At 43.0% G+C, this 20,067-nt stretch overlaps 2 protein-coding genes and 1 pseudogene across 2 annotated transcripts; 2 read left to right on the plus strand and 1 right to left on the minus strand.

Moving 5' to 3' along the window:
• The first annotated feature begins 274 nt into the window (after positions 1-274).
• On the plus strand, positions 275-1,540 carry LOC118360238 (intelectin-like). Its single transcript, XM_035739533.2, has one exon. It carries the CDS (start codon positions 324-326, stop codon positions 1,314-1,316), a length of 993 nt encoding a protein of 330 aa, XP_035595426.1. The 5' UTR covers positions 275-323; the 3' UTR covers positions 1,317-1,540.
• Positions 1,541-7,701: 6,161 nt separating this feature from the next.
• Positions 7,702-20,067, plus strand: part of LOC118360239 (serine/threonine-protein kinase mTOR-like) — a 43,118-nt pseudogene continuing 30,752 nt past the window's right edge.
• LOC118360237 (angiopoietin-related protein 7-like) lies at positions 13,259-18,145 on the minus strand. The gene is made up of 5 exons (XM_035739532.2): positions 17,570-18,145; positions 14,845-14,945; positions 14,568-14,762; positions 14,091-14,286; positions 13,259-13,989 (listed from the first exon to the last, which is right to left on the minus strand). Exons 1-5 carry the CDS (start codon positions 17,925-17,927, stop codon positions 13,820-13,822), a joined length of 1,020 nt encoding a protein of 339 aa, XP_035595425.1. The 5' UTR covers positions 17,928-18,145; the 3' UTR covers positions 13,259-13,819.

The raw sequence follows: 20,067 nt of genomic DNA on the forward strand, positions 1-20,067 counted from the left end.
ATGCATATGCTTTCCACATTTCTTCTCTAAGAAACATTTCAATTTAGCCCTATCCATATAGACCTCTTCCCACAAGTGTAAAGGGTTAAAATTCCAGAAATCCTTTGGAGGATTCTGGACTTCCTGCTTATTCCATCCTGATTTCTAAGAATCTTCCAACCAGGGTTTTTGGAAAACCTCCAGATTGAGAAAGAAACCGGAATTTAGCAACCCTATTGACAATTAAATCAAATATTAACTCCATTTGGATGTTGAACTGGTCTTTGCCCAGTCTGTCAAAGAGACTAGAGCACGATACTGAACAGATACTTTACTGAGGATAAATGAAGCATTGTTGTCTCCTGATGATGATCCATCTACTGATGGTTCAACTGCCTCTATTTGTAATAGCATTACAAGAAAATGGGCATGCAGAGGCTCTAGTAGCCACAACAGTCTTGAACGGTTTGGAGAGGCTGAGAAACAGGGCCAGTTTCATTGCCAAAAGCTGTAAGGAAATAAGAGACAGATATGACCAAAAAGAAGATGGGCTGTACTACCTCACCACAGCCAACGGGGTGGTCTACCAGACCTTCTGCGACATGACTACTGCTGGCGGTGGCTGGACACTTGTGGCAAGTGTGCACGAGAACAACATGTATGGGAAGTGCACAGTGGGTGACCGTTGGTCCAGCCAGCAAGGCAGCAACCCTAACTGTCCAGACGGAGATGGAAATTGGGCCAACATGGTTACTTTTGGAACCACAGATGGTGCCACCTCAGATGACTTCAAAAATCCTGGTTATTATGACATTGTGGCAGAAGACATGTCGGTGTGGCACGTTCCCAACAACTCCCCTATGGAACACTGGAACATAGCCGCCATCCTCCGCTACCACACAGAGAGACGCTTTCTCACCATTTATGGGGGAAACCTGCAACAACTCTTTAAGCTCTACCCGGTGAGATATAATGCTGGGGCATGTGGCAACACAGGACCTGCCATTCCAATCGTGTATGACTTTGGGAACATAGAGACCACCAGAAATTTTTACGGGCCCAACATAAGAAACCAGTTTGAGCCTGGCTTCATTACTTTCAGACCAATAAATAATGAACGTGCAGCCATGGCTATCTGCTCTGGGGTCAAACCAAAACCAAACACTCACTGCGACACTGAACATTACTGTATTGGTGGTGGTGGACACTTCCCTGAGCAGGCCCCTCGTCAGTGTGGTGACTTCCCAGGCTTTGACTGGAATGGCTATGGTACCAACACAGAATGGAGTTCATCAAAGGAGATTACTGAAGCAGCTGTGTTACTCTTCTACCGTTAAAATCCATTCTATTGATTATCAATGCCTTCAGATGGCAAGATGTAAAGATACATTTAGTTAATACTGATGCTTATACTATAATCAACATCACAGCACTATGATTTGCATTTCTTTAAACTATAAATTCCGAATACATACTTATCGTATTTCCCTGTTTTCAAATTGAAAGAGACTATTACAATTTTGTGAATATGAATGGCTGAAATAAAGACTACTCTAAAGGATATATAAGTTGTGGTGTCAATGTGCTTTGTCTTGTTGGCATGAAAGACATGCCAAAATGTATAGTTCGGTTAACTTTACTGTTCGCTGTCAAATCCCAATATGTCCGTTCCCTGTGGAACTGGCCTACACATACCCCATAATGTCAAAGTGGAATGTTTTTCGAAATTGTTACAAATTGAAAAGATAATCTGAATGTTTTAAATGTCAAGTATTCAACCCCTTTTGTCATGACAAGCCTAAATAAGTTCAGGAGTAAACATTTGCTTAACAAGTCACATAAGTTGCATGGACTCACTCTGTGTGCAATAATAGTGTTAAACGTGAGTTTTGAATAACTACCTCATGTCTGTATCGCACACATACAATTATCTGTAAGGTCCCTCAGTGGAGCAGTGAATTTCAAACACATATTCAACCAAAAAGACCAGGGAGGTTTTCCAATTCCCCGCAAAGAAGAGCACCTATTGGTCAATGGGTACAAATAAAGCAGATATTCCTTTGAACATGGTGAAGTTATTAATTTCTTTGGATGGTGAATCAATACATTCAGTCACGACAAAGATACAGGCATCCTTTGTAATTCAGTTGCCGGAGAGGAAGGGAACAGTTGAGCGATTTCACTATGAGGCCAATGGTGACTTTAAAACAGTGACATTTTAAAGGCTGTGATGGGAGAAAACAACATTGTAGTTACTCCACTACTAACTAACCTAACTGACAAGTGAAAAGAAGGAAGATTGTACAGAATAAAAAATATTCCAAAACATACATCCTGTTTGCAACAAGGCAATATACTGCAATCATTTTGGCAAAGCAATTGACGTCTTGTCCTGAAAACAAACTTACAGTGGGTCTTCCTTTAAAAGTTGTGGTGCACTGCAGCACAGCTTGCGGGGTGCTGCAGAATTTTATGGCAACGTGTCAGCCATTGTTGGGAGTCTCATCACTTTGGACTATGTTGTGTGCTTTATTCTCTCAGCACCACATAGAGGTAATGTGAGTGTGGGAGTCTCATCACTTTGGACTATGTTGTGTGCTTTATTCTCTCAGCACCACATAGAGGTAATGTGAGTGTGGGAGTCTCATCACTTTGGACTATGTTGTGTGCTTTATTCTCTCAGCACCACATAGAGGTAATGTGAGTGTGGGAGTCTCATCACTTTGGACTATGTTGTGTGCTTTATTCTCTCAGCACCACATAGAGGTAATGTGAGTGTGGGAGTCTCATCACTTTGGACTATGTTGTGTGCTTTATTCTCTCAGCACCACATAGAGGTAATGTGAGTGTGGGAGTCTCATCACTTTGAACTATGTTGTGTGCTTTATTCTCTCAGCACCACATAGAGGTAATGTGAGTGTGGGAGTCTCATCACTTTGGACTATGTTGTGTGCTTTATTCTCTCAGCACCACATAGAGGTAATGTGAGTGTGGGAGTCTCATCACTTTGGACTATGTTGTGTGCTTTATTCTCTCAGCACCACATAGAGGTAATGTGAGTGTGGGAGTCTCATCACTTTGAACTATGTCGTGTGCTTTATTGCTTTATTCTCTCAGCACCACAGAGGTAATGTGCCGGTGCGCTCGTTAATATTTCTTCTGAAAACTTCTGTTTCCTGTAACCAATGATGACTACATCAACACGCATTGTAATTGTACAGTGGTAGTCATGGTTAGTGAAATATACAGTCTGAGGATTTGAGGAAACATTACATAAAATGTAATGATTTTACAAAACTGATAAATGATGTATCTACTGCAACAACGGCTCTCCATCACAGACCAGTTTACTTCCTGTTCTTCCAGTTACCATTTGTTTGTGGTTGCCATCAAAACTCACCCCATGACTCTTTGACTCTAGCCAAAGCACCATCGTTACAACAACCTAAGCCAATGAAGCATAGCTGGCACTCTCCTATTTCACCGATTTTTAGTAATGACAACAATACAGGTTTTCCTCAAACGGCAAATCTCGGCGGTGAAAATAGACCACATCGCACTCTAACCCATCACAGTTATTCAACTCTCCTTTGTCGCGCTTGTCTTGTTTCTCTAAGGAAGCGTTGAATATCAGCTAACCAGAAGCATGATAGTTTCAACCCCTTACACTATGTCTGGGTATGGTCTTTCGAACCTGAATTCTGGGTTAAGTCCCAAATGGCACCTGATTTCCCATTCAGTGCCATACTTTTCCCCAGAGCCAATAAGGGGGCTCTGGTCAAAAGTAGTACACTATAAAGGGAATTGGGTGCCATTTGGGATGCGAGTCTAACCTCAATACTTATCACTAGAGGGTCATGGCAGAGCCAGAATGAATCGGTTTACTTTCCTAGTCCAAGTAGAGAAAGGGAAACAGAACTCCATCATTCGTGGGAGCTGTCCGCCCCATCCCATTGAGAAATCGTGTACAGGAAAATCAGTTAGTTCCACAGAAAAGGTCTACTACCCACGAAGAAGAAGAATCCCTTTTGGAAGATGAAAATGTTGGCATTGGCAATCACTTCTCACAAACAATACTGTACAGGTTGCATCCGTATGCTTTACAAATACAAACGTCCAATTGACATTGCTGATGCAAAACAAGTTATTTCGTACCACATGCCCTGTTATATTTTTTGACCATCATACCAGTATAAGGATGCATAGTGTGCTACCTATACCAGTCGCTCCCACTAGGTGTACCATGAGCTCTGTATCTGGTACTAAGATTGCCCTTTGTAACTCTACTGGCTCTATTGTGTCTTCAGCTCCTCTGTTAGGTGCCAACCTGGACGACTAGCTCCACATGTTGCTGCCTCCCAAAAAGTACATTTTTAGTACAGCTCTGATTCACATGAGTATTTTCATTCCATGTTAAATTTTCTTTCCCACCCTCTTACCTATTTGTACTATAGAATTTACTGTACCGAAGAAATGGGGCCTGCTCTCGTAGATACAAAGTGCCAGGGTCTTAGGTTTTGTTGTCACACTCTGTTTATTAACCATCTGGGCTGGATGGAGGAAATGTGTTCATAATCAATCAATCAAATGTATTTATAAAGCCCTTTTTACATCAGCCGATGTCAAAAGTGCAATACAGAAAACCAGCCTAAAACCCCAAACAGCAAGCAATGCAGGTGTAGAAGCACGGTGGCTAGGAAAAACTCCCTAGAAAGACAGGAACCTAGGAAGAAACCTAGCGAGGAACCAGGATCTGAGGGGTTGCTAGTCCTCTTCTGGCTGTACCGGGTTGAGATTATAAGAGTACATGGCCAAAATGTTCAAACGTTCATAGATGATCAGGAGGGTCAAATAAAAATCATAGTGGTTGTAGAGGGTGTAACAGGTCAGCACCTCAGGAGTAAATGTCAGTTGGCTTTTCATAGCCGAGCATTCAGTGTTAGAGACAGCAGGTGCGATAGAGAGAGTTGAAAACAGTAGGTCTGGGACAGGAGCACGTTCGGTGAACAGGTCAGGGTTCCATAGTCGCAGGCAGAATAGTTGAAACTAGAGCAGCAGCACAGCCAGGTGGACTGTGGACAGCAAGGAGTCATCAGGCCAGGTAGTCCTGAGGCATGGTCCTAGGGCTCAGGTCCGGGAGGGGAGGGCGAGGGAGAGAGAGAATTAGAGGGAGCATACTCAAATTCATACAGGACACTGGATAAGACAGGATAAATACTCCAGACATAACAGACTGACCCTAGCCCCCCGACACATAAACTACTGCAGCATAAATACTGGAGGCTGAGACGAGGGGTCAGGAGACACTGTGGCCCCATCCGATGATACCCCTGGAGAGGGCCAACCAGGCAGGATATGACCCCACACACTTTGCCAAAGCACAGCCCCCACACCACCAGATATCTTCAAACCACCAACTTTCTACCCTGAGACAAGGCTGAGTATAGCCCATGAAGATCACCCCCCCACGGCACGAACCAGAGGGGGGCGCCAAACCTGGACAGGATGATCCCGTCAGTGACTCAACCAACTCAAATGACGCACCCCTCCTAGGGACGGCATGGAAGAGCACCAGTAAGGCAGTGACTCAGGTTTTGTCCGAGTTTAAAACGAAAACATTTGCCGCCTTCCACTTCCTTATGTCTGAAACATAGGCTTCCAGGGAGGGCAATTTTGGGGCTTCACCATGTTTCACCGAAATGTACAGCTTTGTATTGTCTGCATAGCAGTGAAAGTTAACATTTTTGTTTCCCGAAAGACATCACCAAGAGGTCAAATATATAGTGAAAACAACAATGGTCCTAAAATGGAACCTTGAGGAACATCAACATTTTCAGTTGATTTGTAATCATCCACAGAGACAAACTGATATCTTTCCGACAGATAAGATCTAGACCAGGCCAAAACTTGTCCTCTCCAAAAGAATGTCATGATTGATGGTGTCAAAAGCAACACTAAGGTCTAGGAGCATGAGGACAGATGCAGAGCCATTTATGATGTTCAACATATTAGGGCCAAGCACAGGAACCTCTTGATGGGTGGGCTTAGGGCAGAAGTGCTCCCATTTCGATGTTCCTCTCAGCTTGTCAACACTCTCCCAGTGCACTTTGGTAGCTGAACTGTGTTTGGGGTGTTGTTTATCCATGTTTCAGAGTTACTGGGATCCTCGGCTTGCACATCATTCACCCATAGTCATTCACGCACACCCCTTCAATCGACTCCTGTGCCATCACAAAGTGCCACAGCGGCAGTAGGGAGGGTTACTCTTTAAGAGTCGATGATGTCACCCCCCCCTTAGAAATCCAACCCCGCCACATGCAGGGAAGTCTGGGCCCGCAGCAGCTTTTGATCAAACCATCAAAAGATTTGCCAGTCTGTCATGGGTTTCTCTTATCGCTCCTCTTTTCCTCTCCTTCACTGCTTTAGTACCAGATCTTTATCCCCGTGGTGAACAACGTGATGTTGAAGGATCAAACACCAGCGCTATGATGTGCTCATCTGTCGGATTGTCAAGGTCAGTTTTTGGTCTCACGTTTTTGGACAGCACGTGGTGTGAAATGTGTTGAGATTAGCGAGGAGGCAATCTGTGAGAAACGCACGAGGCAAGTTTGAACAATTATAATTCCAATCAGACAGTGTAATAGAACAGAATTAATTGAGGCACCTTGCTTAGTGTGTTTCTCTGCAGGAATGAAATGAAACTTGTGGGCAGAACAGATGTTTCGAAGCCCTGGGCTCACTGAGTGTGTGTGTGTGCGCATCATCATGGTAACCGTGTCTCAGGGGTACACTTTGGCAGAGCAGGAAGAGGACCCTCTAATCTGCCAGCTGCGCAGGAACCTGAGCGATACAGCAGAGGCGGGGCCAATGAAGAAGCTCCACGTCAGCACCACGGCCCTCAGGAGGAATAACATGTCATTTCCATTCCTGAACTGTGTCTTGTATTATGCTTCCGTTTCAACTAATTATTATTTTTTTGTCCTCAAACAGGTAGTGCTTTTGGTTTTAGAGGCTGATTATCAAATCACTTCATGATCAGAGTTGATAAGTACTTTTTCAAATAGTCGGTTTGTGGTGGATATATAAAACAAATATTTGACAGTCTGCTCAGTTTACATCCAAATTTCCCTCTCCATAAGACACCAATGCACAATGATTTTGAAGTGCCTTTGTTACAGCACGTCTAATCATTTCAAAACAGTGCGAGAGACTGACCTGTCAGATCTGCTGATTTCTTCCCTCACCCAACTGACGCCATGTGAAGCGCATTAATGTGATTTTTGTGGCTGAGGCGCCTGAGCGTGGTCCTGCACTCGTGATAGTCGCTGGCCCAAATCTACATTCCCCTGGCCAGGTATAGCTATTCCCTCCCTCCACCACCCTTCCGAGCACCAAGCAGTCACCCATTTTCCAACAGAGGTCCTCATTTCCACTCTTAAACCAAATAATATTTATTTTTGCTGACATATCTTGACTGGTGTTGCATCCACAGGCTGTTTTTATTTTTCTGAAGCCTAGCCAATATGATGTGGCCATTCAGCAGATTTACAATTCAAAGATACTTGCAAAACACTGTGACTTACAATTGACTAAAGGTGCATAAACAACACCATTGCTTGACATTTTTGTATATTCTTTATTCATAACTATCTAACCGAAATACACAAAGCATCCAATTAGAAAACACATTATTTCTGTAACAGTGATTTGAGCCCCAAAAATGCTTAATGAATGAAACTATCACTATTACGATGAAACATTCACCCCCAGAATCCATCATACTGATTGTGATCTGATCTAATGGATGTTTATTCTCCCATCCATCGTTAGTGATCTGTTGATTACAGCCTCCCTGTCGTGCTGGTTGGAGCTGAGTGAGGACCAGCAGGATGAGTTGATCCGCAACATCGAGGTGGCCCTCAACTCCCGGGACATCGTCGAGTTCACCCTGCTCAATCGGGCCATGTTCATGGAGCACAGCGATAAGGTGGGTTCACATTCAGAGCAGGGCCCTATATAATGGGTCTTAAGCTCCAGTCCTGGATAGAGCTACTTGGTGTGCACGCTTTCGTTATTGCCCTGCTGTAACACACCTAATTAAAATAATAAACTCATCACTATCCTCAATCTGGGCCCTTATTAACTGAATCAGGTGTGGTGATAAGCTGGAATAAAGGCCTGCACACCCGTGGCTTGCCCCCGTAGTTGGAGAACCCTGCTTTAGAGCAATGCTACATCATTAATCCACCCATCTAAGGAATGTCCTGTGTTTTTTCAGGTTCCTCTTCCTCTGAGAGACAGTGGCATTGTTCTGCTTGGCGAAAGGGCTGCCAAATGCCATGCATATGCCAAGGCCCTCCACTGAAAAGAGCTGGTTTTCCAGAAGGGTGCCTCTCATCTCATTCTAGAGTCCCTCATCAGGTAGGATCCTCAATAAGAGAACACAATGATCAGCAGAATCCATTTTGAGTGAATAGGGGAGTGTTTGGCAGCTCCATGCTGTACATTTCCTGTGCTTCCCAGACTTGGCTATAGCCAACATCAATTGTTGAGACATTCTATGGGTAGCTACTGAGGCAGTGCGGCTACTGTATGGCTGGAAGGTTTCAAATTCCCCTTGGGTTATAGAACTCTTGCTTTTGTTGGGTCATACTGCACTTTTACTTTGTGAAGCCGAACCATGAAATTGATAGAATGGATGATGTGGTGCTTTTAATGGCCATTTTCTTTGGCTTCCCCGTGTCAGTATTGGTGGAATGCGTGTGATGGCACATGGTTGGGGAGAAGAGATGTACATTCCCCTGAAATAAGAATACCTCCGTTTGATATGAAATGTGACTCACCACCTGGATTTGGTCTTATGTAGCAAAATGTAGTTTTTTACATTGGATGTAGCAAGTAGAGACTCAGAGGTTACAAAACGGTATATCAAACACTGCATTTGAGGAAACAAGTAATTCTGCTTTGAAAGTTGATCAACTTGTAAACTCTCTTTAGAGAAAATCCCCTTTGAATGTTTTGATATGTAGTGAAGAGCTCCTCTTTGTCTACACCCATTCAGCATTGTTCACACCCTCTTAAGCTTTAGCCCCACCCATCTCGTTTCGCTCTCAGAGCGTTCAGAGTGCACACTTGACACACTAGCCGATGGAAAACACGAAAACAGCCTAACCAGCTCTGCTGGCAACAATTTCAATACGCTTTTTTGCCAATGTTTACTGACACCGGCCATATTCAACGGGTGTTAGCTTAAGACATGTAGCTAGGTAGCTAGGTAACATTGAACCTAGCTAGGTAAACAATGTGTAAGATCACACACTTAACTTAACTTAACATAAATTTACCTGCCGCCCAGGTAACAATAACTAGTTAAACAACAATGAACATGGTGCCAAATCATGTCATTACTAACCTGCATGAATCTGCTGGGAGCTAACCAACCAGGTTCAATGTTAGCTAGCTAACATTAGGCTGTAACTAGAATAGCAAACAGCTCTGGGAAACAAATAATAGCATCAGCTAGGGAGCCAGCCAGCCAACGTTAGTTAGCTAGCTAGCTAACAGTACACTATAGCTTGAAATGAAACCCCTTTCTGTCAAAATTAGAAATGTGTAATATCTGAAAATGTAGCTAGCTATCTTACCTGTATACATCATCATGCATGATGGACGCATCTCCCTGTCAGGAATGCCATTGCCCATAGTTTGAAGATGTAATCCAGAGACAGGTGTTTTCTCCATCTCTTTAACTATCATTCTCTAATTCCATTGATTTCAAAACTCGATCCTCCAGAAAGTGGAGAGCAACATTTATGCAGCCCCACTACACACATTTTTTTTTTAAAGCTGCGTTCGACAGGATTACCAACAGACTGACCAGTTCAAATAGACAGAAGTTCTCTATATGGCAGACCAATCTGAACTCCTCTCTCGGCATGTCCAGCCCACTCATTATCTCAGCCAATCATGGCTAATGGGAAGGTTGCTTGCTTTGTGTGGCTTAACCAACAAGGCTTGTAATATAACTATTTTATTCGTAATTACAGATGGCATACAAGTTTGTTATTAAGTCACATAAAAGTTCACATGTTCCAGAAGGTATTTCTGGCAAAAAACACAAATGGCTCCTCTGAAGTTGTGACTTGCGACATGCACCTCGTTTCCTGAAAAGGGTAACAAATGTTTGTCTGGTACCTCACACACAATGAATGTGCAATGAATGGAACGACCGGCCATAGTGAATGCTTCTTGCTTAGGCCTAGTCACTGGAGCATTGGCAGACTTCACCTTTCCCAAATTGGAGTCTGTTTTGAGTTATAACACAGAACAGGTGTCCACCTCAATGCAAATTCATATATTACACTATGGTTGTAGTTCTTCCATTACCTATTATTTTGTTTTTCTTTTTGGTGTATTTGAGAACCCTAAAAGCCTCACTAAAGACACGGCTGACCACTGACGATGTTTAACGACCCCTTTATGAGAGTCATTACACCAATCAAATAATGGTTGACTCCTGTCATCTTTTCCATCCCTCCTCTCGCCCTTGTCTTTTACGCTAGTGTTGTATTTCCAGCCATTGTTTTCCAGCCATTTATTTATGCGTTTGCCCCCTTTCATCCATCGAGGGGTCTGGAATAGCGTTCTCTCAGTGGCCTGTTTTCAATTTCTCCCTGCCTTGATGATGATGAATGACGGGAGCCAGCAGCTCAGTGTTTTCAATCTCTCCATCTGGTTCTCACCTCTCCAAGATTTCCCTTAAAATGACTCCTGTGCAACACGTAGCCTGTTCTATTCCATCACTTTGGTGTAGAAGTAGTATATTTCTGGGGCCATTGCATTATACACTTAAGTCAGGAAATTGTGAAGATATTTTCCCATTTCTTGTCACCTATTTCTTTTTAAATTCAGTAACTCAGTTGCTGGTGGGCCTATCAATGAAACCTTAATTGTGACATTTGTAAGCCAAAAAGTCACCTCAAAAAGTTGTCTAGTCAGACCATATGGGTCTTCATTTATTTAGCATTAAGGCATTGCAAATATGTGGAAGGTATGTACCGACACAGAAATGATTACCCACGTTGTCCTAGGAATTAAAGGCGACTTTGATGCTCCACAGCCGCCCAGATGCGGGGGCTATACACTATTAAGTATTTTCCAGACTGTACGTCGGATTCAGTCTTTTGCGATCGTTACATCACACTGTTCGGTGTTACCCAATTCAAATCTTGATGTCAACCTGGCCAGATTGTACCATTTCCTACAGTTCTGTCACATTCTGCAAACTTTTGTCCGGGACGGCATAAAACTGCTAAAATCGTATGTGGGGGGGTTTAAGACACGAGGGATTTTGAGTCGGCAAAAATTATTTAGGCGCCTCGATCTGGGGTTAATCTACTAGTCTAGACCATTACTTACCATTAGGTAAGCCTAAGGCCCTGCTCAAATACTTAAAAATGAGCCCTTCCTTTCTTCTTACCCTTTTCAAAAGCCCACGTCTTTTTCCTTGTCGCCTTTGCTGTCTGGTAGCTGATTACTCCACTCAATAAATAAATACTTTTCGAGGATTAAAGCAATTTTATTTTGATGGAAGTCAGTTGAGGTCATTGGGATCTCACATTCCAGATGATTTTATAACATTTACTTGTTGAATTTAAAGGTTTTCTTGGTACTGCAACAAGTTATACGATTACCCACCAACACTGTTTTATCTCCGAATGAAGCATATCAACATAGAACCAATGGTGGAGATACTGGTGTGTTGGTTCAACACTAAATGCTTTACAACCGATACTGATGCAGGTTTGATGTATCTATCCCTTAGCACTTGATGAAATGACTGCACATGCTATCCTGTTAAGTCTTTTGTTGATTTGCCATGTAAATAAGCTCTTGCTGCCCTATGCATTACTTATTGCCAGTAAATGCTAGCGGAGTGCAATGCTTGACGTCATCCATATGCAATATGCCTACACTCTGAAATGTTGTGTTGACAGTAAAAGCACTTATGCTTTCCGGCCTTATACTGTATATTCTTTTTTTTTTTACACTTTATGAATACATAGGCCTAGTTTCTGCTAAGCTGCATCTGAGAGTCCAAAAAATGTATTTGACTGCATATCGATTTAGTAATTTCCTTAATTTGACTTTTAAGATACGTTGACATTTTAGTCATTTAGCTGACACTCCTATACAGACTTGTAGTAGTGAGTGCATAGATATCCATACTGGTCCCCCGTGGGAATCAAACCCACAACCCTGGCGTTACAAGCACCGTGCTCTACCAACTGAACCACACGAGACCTAGCAACAGTCTCAGTCAATTTGTGCATATCCCTTTGCTGGCGCTGAAAAAAGGCACTAAAACAAATTCTCCTTCAGTACTTCACGATATCTTGATATCCTGTAAATAGCTGAGGCTTTGGCAGAACACTTTGAGAAAGTAGGCTACCCTGTAAATGAACTCTGAAATGTCCCCGGCAGACCTCGCAGTGAATGGCTGTAAGAAATGAAGCGTGTCAGCCATTAGCACAGGGTCCAAATACACATCCGAGAGGTTACACCAGGCCACAGGGTTCCTAGACTAATGAGGGCTCCGACTGGGACCTCACATTCTCCTTTGGACCCGCAGCTTCCCGTGGAAACCTTTTTGGACAGGTGGAGCCACAAGCTCCGCAGATACAACAGAATGGCTCTGTAATTTGTCATCTATCCTAAATTATTCTCAGCATTGATCACCGTCCCTAAGCTCCCAAGGACTTACTTTTAAGAATGTTGCTCATCTGCCACGAATGGAAGCACCCACTATTTCTTATTTGGAATCTCCTCTCCTGGCCTTGGCACCTGTTTAAAAGGACATTCACTGACAGTGCACCCTGCTTAAGGTTTGCCATAAGCACATTTTGAGCACACTGCCTCACTTCTAGTTGCAAAGTCATTGTTTTTGAATGTGGTCAAGACCTGTCAGAGTGGCTGTAGAAGCCATTGACATGATGATTGGGAAGCGTGTGTGTGTGTGGTCTTGCTCCCTGGAGTTTGGCAATGTGACCTTTGCCCAGTGGCATGAATGCCAGTGTGACCTGTGAGTCAGAGCTCAGCGGTGGCTGAAGGCAAAGGCATGGTTATTGGTTGATCAGAGACACGAGGGTGATCAACTGGCAGCTTCTCAAACCTACTAACCATTGATGTCTTGTGATGAGTACATGGATAATTTGATGATATTGAACTAAGACAGACAGCTCGACAAATAAAGCACATTGACTACCATCAGCAGCACACCTTTTCTTAAAAATACATGTTTATTTCCTATCCCACAAAACAACATACTATAGAGCTGTACACATTTTTACAAAGGACACAATTCCAAAATAAGTGTTTGCTTTCTTACAATAAAATCTGTCAGGTACTTCTGATGGAAGTACTTTGGGTGGTTGTTCCCGTTCCAGTAGCTCACAAAGGTACATTGCAACACACTTGCTGGGTCTCTGTGTGTGTATATATTTTTCCATTGTCATACCTGCCCGCTACGTGTAATCAACCTAACCACAGCTTGAGTTATGACCGATAAATAAAACCTCTTGCTATGAGACAAGATGGAGGGAAGCAACATTCAGTTACCCTTACAGAACATTGGTAAAGAGGCTTCGCTAAAGGCTTTTATGAAAAGAAAATATTTCAGTGATATATACAAAATGAACTACAATGTACAATCAAACATGTTTAAACACATTCAACCCATAGAAACATTCCAGACTATAACAAAGGGGAAAGACAATTTGGTTGCTCAGGTTCGGTTAAATCTGAAGCATGTGCATCATCCAGAGTTTGAAGTTAGAAGAGTTTATGGTTGGAAATTCTGTGGCCGGATCTTCATCTCCACTCTCTTCAGGGAGTAGTTGGGCCCGTGCCAGCCATACCAATTGATTCCATCCGTGCTCTTGCTGTGGTCGCCATAACGATAGAACACGCCGTTCAGGTTGGAGTCAGTGCAACAGTTGTACCAGTAACCACCTGTAGGGAAAAAAAGGTGAAAATGCAGTCAGTGGAAAGAAATTTCGAAGGTGTTAATTCTGTGAGTTAAACCAGAGTTAATTATTTTGTCTCTCTTGTACCTTTGCGTAGTGAAGCGCAGTCGTCCACACATTTGTCGTTGTCTTTGCCCTTGGTGCTGAAATTGGTGTTGTTGTGGTAGCGCAGAGAGTCCCCAGCATTTCCACTGTAGTTGGCGATGAAGAGTTTGTAGCTGTTCAACTCGTTTTTCAATGTGAAGTAACTGTACTCTGCATAGCGGGTCTGGCCTTCCCAGTCCTGGAGAACAGAAAAACAGAAACAGAACATTATTTAGTTGTTTGCTGCACATCTTGTGGTAAACCTATGCAACTTAGAATATTGAACTAATGTTATAACTTTTGGTGGAGCAAGAGGTTTACCACTTGACCATGAGTTTTGTTTTTACTGTGTTTTGGGTGGTGTATCTTTAGTCTCCTGGCTCTGGATAAAACCTCCCACCACAACCTCAGTTACCTCAGGAGTGGGGTGTGCCGTTATCTATTTACTGCTCTCAGTATCTGGGGACTGGTCCTCTGTACCTCCATCTCTATCCTTAGTATGCTGGGCTGCCTTGTCAGACGGAAGATGTTTTCATTGCCCAGCCAGAAGTCCCCGCGGATGGTGCCAAAGCCATTTTTGTACTGCTTCCAGTCGCGGTTGAAGGAGGTCAGGCCCACCTTGCGTCTCTGGATGAGCGTCCAGCCACCACCATTGCTCTCCATGTCACAGAAGACCTGCCATTATACAAAGACTACAATGTTGCAGGGATCTGTGAATGTAAAACTATTTTTTTGTAGTTCCAGGGTTATCACTTACGTCAATCTCAGGGGTCCCCAGGAAGTCATCTGCAGGCAGTTTGTACTCCCCAGAGATCTTGTAGTTCTTGGTGTACAGGGATGCACAGTCGTAGATGGCATCTAGAAAAGAAAAGGTTATGTCATTAGAGACGGCCAAACCAGATGCTGTTTCATGGCGGGTTTTAAAAATGCAAATTGACAAACGGTATCATGGGAATAGATGTCTGCCAGAGAAGTCAAATAATTTTTGGATAGAAGGATATTATACACAGCATGGTTACATTTCTTTGCATAGTTCTCTCTATTGTTTCTGTGATGGTATGGTGATGCCATTTGTGGTGCTTTGAGATCACTGGGGAGTAATGGATCCAACGCATCAAAAAGGTATCAAGTGTTTTCATGGCTAGAGGCTGGAGTGGAAACGCCACTCTAGTCTTTGCTTTTTCTTCGTGCTCTGCTTTACCTGTCTGCACAGTGTCTGTATAATTTGAAGAGTCATTATAAATCACTTCTCTGTTCACTGTTGCAGCATCATAAATGTACTACTGCTAATAGGGTATTAAAATATACACTGCGACATGCCTGGTTAAATCTCCCCACTGCCTGGTTAAATCTCCCCACTGCCTGGTTAAATCTCCCCACTGCCTGGTTAAATCTCCCCACTGCCTGGTTAAATCTCCCCACTGCCTGGTTAAATCTCCCCACTGCTTGGTTAAATCTCCCCACTGCCTGGTTAAATGATGGCTATCACGAGACACCCAGACAAGTTTGCACACTACAGTCTCCATTTGATGGCAGCTGTCTAATGCCGAAGATTCAGAATGCCCACTGATAATTATTACAGGTCGAACGATTATGATTTTTCAACACCGATACCGATTTATTGGAGGACCAAAAAAAAAACATGTATTTGTAATAATGACAATTACAACAATACTGAATTAACACTTATTTTAACTTAATATAACACACCAATAAAATCAATTTAGCCTCAAGTAGAAATTGAAACATGTTCAATTTGGTTTAAATAATGCAAAAATAATGTGTTGGAGAAGAAGGTAAACGTGCAATATGTGCCATGTAAGAAAGCTAACGTTTAAGTTCCTTGCTCTGAACATGAGAACATATGAAAGCTGGTGGTTCCTTTTAATATGAGTCTTCAATATTCCCAGGTAAGAAGTTTTAGGTTGTAGTTATTATAGGAATTATAGGACTAATTCTCTCTATACCATTTGTATTTCATATACCTTTGACTATTGGATGTTCTTATAGGAACTAGTTTTGCCAGTGTAACAGTATAGCTTCCGTCCCTCTCTCCTCGCCCCTACCTGGGCTAGAACCAGGAACACATCGACAACAGCCACCCTCGAAGCAGCGTTACCCTTGCGGAGCAAGGGGAATAACTACTCCAAATCTCAGAGCGAGTGACGTTTGAAACGCTATTAGCGCGCACCCCGCTAACTAGCTAACCATTTCACATGGGTTACACCAGCCTCATCTCGGGAGTTGATAGGCATGAAGTCATAAACAGCGCAATGCTTGAAGCACAGCAAAGAGCTGCTGGCAAAACGCGTGGATACCGGCCAAATCGGTTTCCAAAAATACGGATTTCCGATTGTTACGACAACTTGAAATCGGCCCTGATTAATCAGATGACCTGTAATATTTATAGTGCATTTTTTAAACAAAGAACAATGGCCTCCATACAAATAAAAGTTAAAACTTTTTGGTTGTCTGTTTAATAATAGTCGTCTGAAACTGTAGGCTAATATTTCTGTGAGGGGTTTTTTAAAGTAGATTTTCTGTTTTCTGACTGCAGACTGACTGATGTGATCATAAAGAGGATCATTTTTTTACCAACCACATTTCTTGTGTGTCTGACATTAAATCAAATCAAATTTTATTGGTCACATACACATGGTTAGCAGACCATGCAGTCATATCTAACAAGTAATCTAACCTAACAATTTCACAACTACCTTATACACACTAGTGTAAAGGAATGAATAAGTACATATGTACATATGTACAATATGTACATAAAAATATATGAATAAGAGATGGCCGAATGGCATAGGCAAGATGCAGTAGATGGTATAGAGTACAGTATATACATATGAGATGAGTAATGTAGGGTATGTAAACATTATATAAAGTGGCAGGTGTGTGCTATGAGTATTTATGGCAGTGTTTTATGTATGGCAGCTAGTGATAAGATTTTTTTACACTTGTGGAGAGTGTCTGGAAGCAGATGCTGAACAATCGACAGAAAGGGAGAGAGAAGTATTGTCTCGGTCTAAACTGAACTGGGTTTGTCATGTGGAGCTGGCCAGATTTGTCACAATCACTACTGTACTGTACTACTGCATTCTACTACTCATAGGCTGTTATTTTCACACAAAAAACATGTGTTTTACCCCTTCTAGCCTAATTAGTCAATTTAAAAAAAGGTTAGATGTTGAAACTTTCACAATGCAAATAAATGAAACAACACTAAATGTTTTATTCACACTAAAGTAGTGTTTTGTTCCTCTGTTACTTTGTTGCTGAGGAGCAATGAACAAATCAAAGGGGTTTAAACTTCTTAGGGATAGGCCCCTTTTTTCCTCAAATTCTGTCTGAATTATGTGTCCAAATCTAACTGCTTGGAGCTCAGGCCCTGAAGCCAGGATATGCATATAATTGGTACCATTGGAGAGGAAACACTTTGAAGTTTGTAGAAATGTTAAAATATCGGTTCTTACCTGATGTGGTCTGAGTGACGGACTGGGCGGCTTGCAGCTGCATGATCTCCACCCGGTTATTGATCTCAGAGTACTTGCTCTCGGCCTCAGTGACGCGGGACTCCTGCTGTCGGTTCTGCTTGTCCAGCTCGATCATCTGCCTTACTACGTTCATCAAGTCTGTCTCCTGCTTGCGGCCCAGCTCCTCCAGTAGGCTGGTCAGGTTGGCCACCTGCACCTTCAGGGAGCGCACTTCATCACAGCACTGCGCCTTTGGAGGCTTGGGTGGCGCCAGCCTCTTCCTTGGGTTTTGCGCCCACACTTCTGTCAGCACCAGCAGCAGGAGGGTAACGCTCAGAGCCACCGTCCGCAAAGACATCTTTACAATTTTCGCAATTTTAAAATGAGTTTTCTTGTCTTGCTCTGGTTGAATGCAAGCTGTCCTGGTCCAGTCTGATTCTTTAGCGGTGTCAGAGGTCTTGAAGAAACTGAGAGAACAGGATTGGATTAGTTGAGTTAGGAATCTGACTGGTTGAAGTGAAGCTTCCTTTAGCCAATTGCTTTCTCATGCTCTTTGCTCCCTCTGTAAAGCTGTGGCTGGGGGATCTTAAATATCTATACATGTGTGCCCTCCCCTTTTTTGGTTGTGCTCACAGTTACTGACCCGCCTTCAACCTCCAACCCTCTGTGTGGAAGGGCCTTTCCCACCACTGCCCCCCCCACACACACACACCTCACTCAATCACTCACTCACTCACTCACTCACTCACTCACTCACTCACTCACTCACTCACTCACTCAGACACACACACACTTTTGCTCACTCTTGTTGGTTCTGCCCTGTGCCTTGTTTCTTTGTCATGTGTTGCAAGTTTCAGAGGGACACAGTTCTTTCGCTCTGTCTGGAAGAGCGAAGGACAAAGGCTCCTGTCTGAAAGAGCTCACACTTCACATGTGGTAAGCTCAATTTCACATTCCCTGGCTTTGTATTCAACAGCCTTTCATTCCCAGAGGCACACCTCGCTGATGCATTTTGACACTTTCGTCAAGCTTAGATTTAACTGCTTAAAGTAGGAGTATGTGTACAATTTATCTTCGGTTTGGCCTTCACACATGACGGTGCCCGTCCTTGTTAATGATAGTTGTGTAGCACCCTCGGGGGGGAAGTTTCATCAATAACAGCAGCCTCTTTACATGCCGAAGGGATTGGTTAAAACCCCCATGCAGTCTTTTACATTTTTAAATCATCACTCACTGCTCAGTTTATTAGGTATACCCATCTATTACCGGGTCGGACCCCACATTGCCGCCGGTTAGCTTGCCTGTTAGCTTGCACGACTCTTGCCATTCTCCTTCGACCTCTCTCAGCAACGAGCTGTTTTCTCCCACAGGACTGCCGCTGGTGTTTTTTTTGTTTGTCGCACTATTCTCTTGAAAGCATAGGAGTGGCAGCCGTTTCTGAGATACTGGATCTGGCGTGACTCACTGTCTGTAGGAGCGATCCATTTTTGTGAATGGGTTGGTGTCTAAATCATTGTGTGTTTATTTCATGAAAATATAGTGCCTTCAGAACGTATTCACAACCCTTGATTTTTTCACATTTTGTTGTGTTACAGCCTAAATCAGTGACACAACATCTCAATTGAGATGTGGCACTGACCTACACACAGTACCCCATAACGTCAGAGTGGAATTATGTTTTTTGACATTTTTACAAATTATTACAACACGAAACGCTTAAATGTCTCGTCAATAAGTAGTCAACCCTGTTATGGCGAGCCTAAATCAGTTCAGGAGTAAAAATGTGCTTAATAAGTCACGTTATAAGTGAAGAAGCCGGATGTGGAGTTCCGGGGCTGGCGTGGTTACACTTGGTCTGCGTTTGAAGCCAGTTGGTCATACCGCCTAATTCTCTAAAATGACGTTGGTAGAAAAATTCTATTATCTTGCAACAGCTCTGTCGGACATTCCTGCAGTCAGCCTGCACCCTCCCTCGGTATCTATACCTATGGCTGTTACGGTGACCGTATTACCGTCACACCGGCTGTCACCAGTCATGACGGCATTCAAATTCCACGTGACCATTTAGTCACGGTATTTAAGCTGTGATGCTGCTGGTCATTTTAGTAGCCTATCAAACGTGTTAACTGCCTGGTACTCAGCACTCTACTGTTCCTCTAATCACTCTGACATCAATGTAATCGGAAATCTAAATTAAACACGTCACGAAAACCCATGAGCTGATGTTGTGCAACATTTCTGTAGGCTATGCAATTGAGAAAACAGAATGATGGCCTCTACTGAAATAGGAGGATCCCATCAGCTTTCTACAGGCTAGGCCTACTATATTTACAGTGCCTTCGGAACATCCTTTTAGAGAATTTGGCAGTATGACCAACTGGCCTCACAACCGCAGACCACGTGTAACCACTCCATCACCATGACCTCCACATCCGGCTTCTTCACTTTATGATGTGAATAATATAAAGCACATTTTTAGTCCTGTACTGACAAGGAAC

Source organism: Oncorhynchus keta, chromosome 27 (assembly GCF_023373465.1).
Source record: "Oncorhynchus keta strain PuntledgeMale-10-30-2019 chromosome 27, Oket_V2, whole genome shotgun sequence".
NCBI classification, from domain to species: Eukaryota; Metazoa; Chordata; class Actinopteri; order Salmoniformes; family Salmonidae; genus Oncorhynchus; species Oncorhynchus keta.

What these genes read in the sequence shown, in the direction of transcription:
- LOC118360238 (XM_035739533.2), top strand. Translation starts at nt 324, where the DNA reads ATGAAGCATTGTTGTCTCCTGATGATGATCCATCTACTGATGGTTCAA.
- LOC118360237 (XM_035739532.2), bottom strand. Translation starts at nt 17,927, where the DNA reads ATGTCTTTGCGGACGGTGGCTCTGAGCGTTACCCTCCTGCTGCTGGTG. An exon ending in CGTCACTCAGACCACATCAG is followed by an intron (nt 14,946 to 17,569) that starts GTAAGAACCGAT and finishes TTTCTTTTCTAG; the next exon opens with ATGCCATCTACGACTGTGCA. An exon ending in CTGCGCTTCACTACGCAAAG is followed by an intron (nt 13,990 to 14,090) that starts GTACAAGAGAGA and finishes TTTTCCCTACAG; the next exon opens with GTGGTTACTGGTACAACTGT.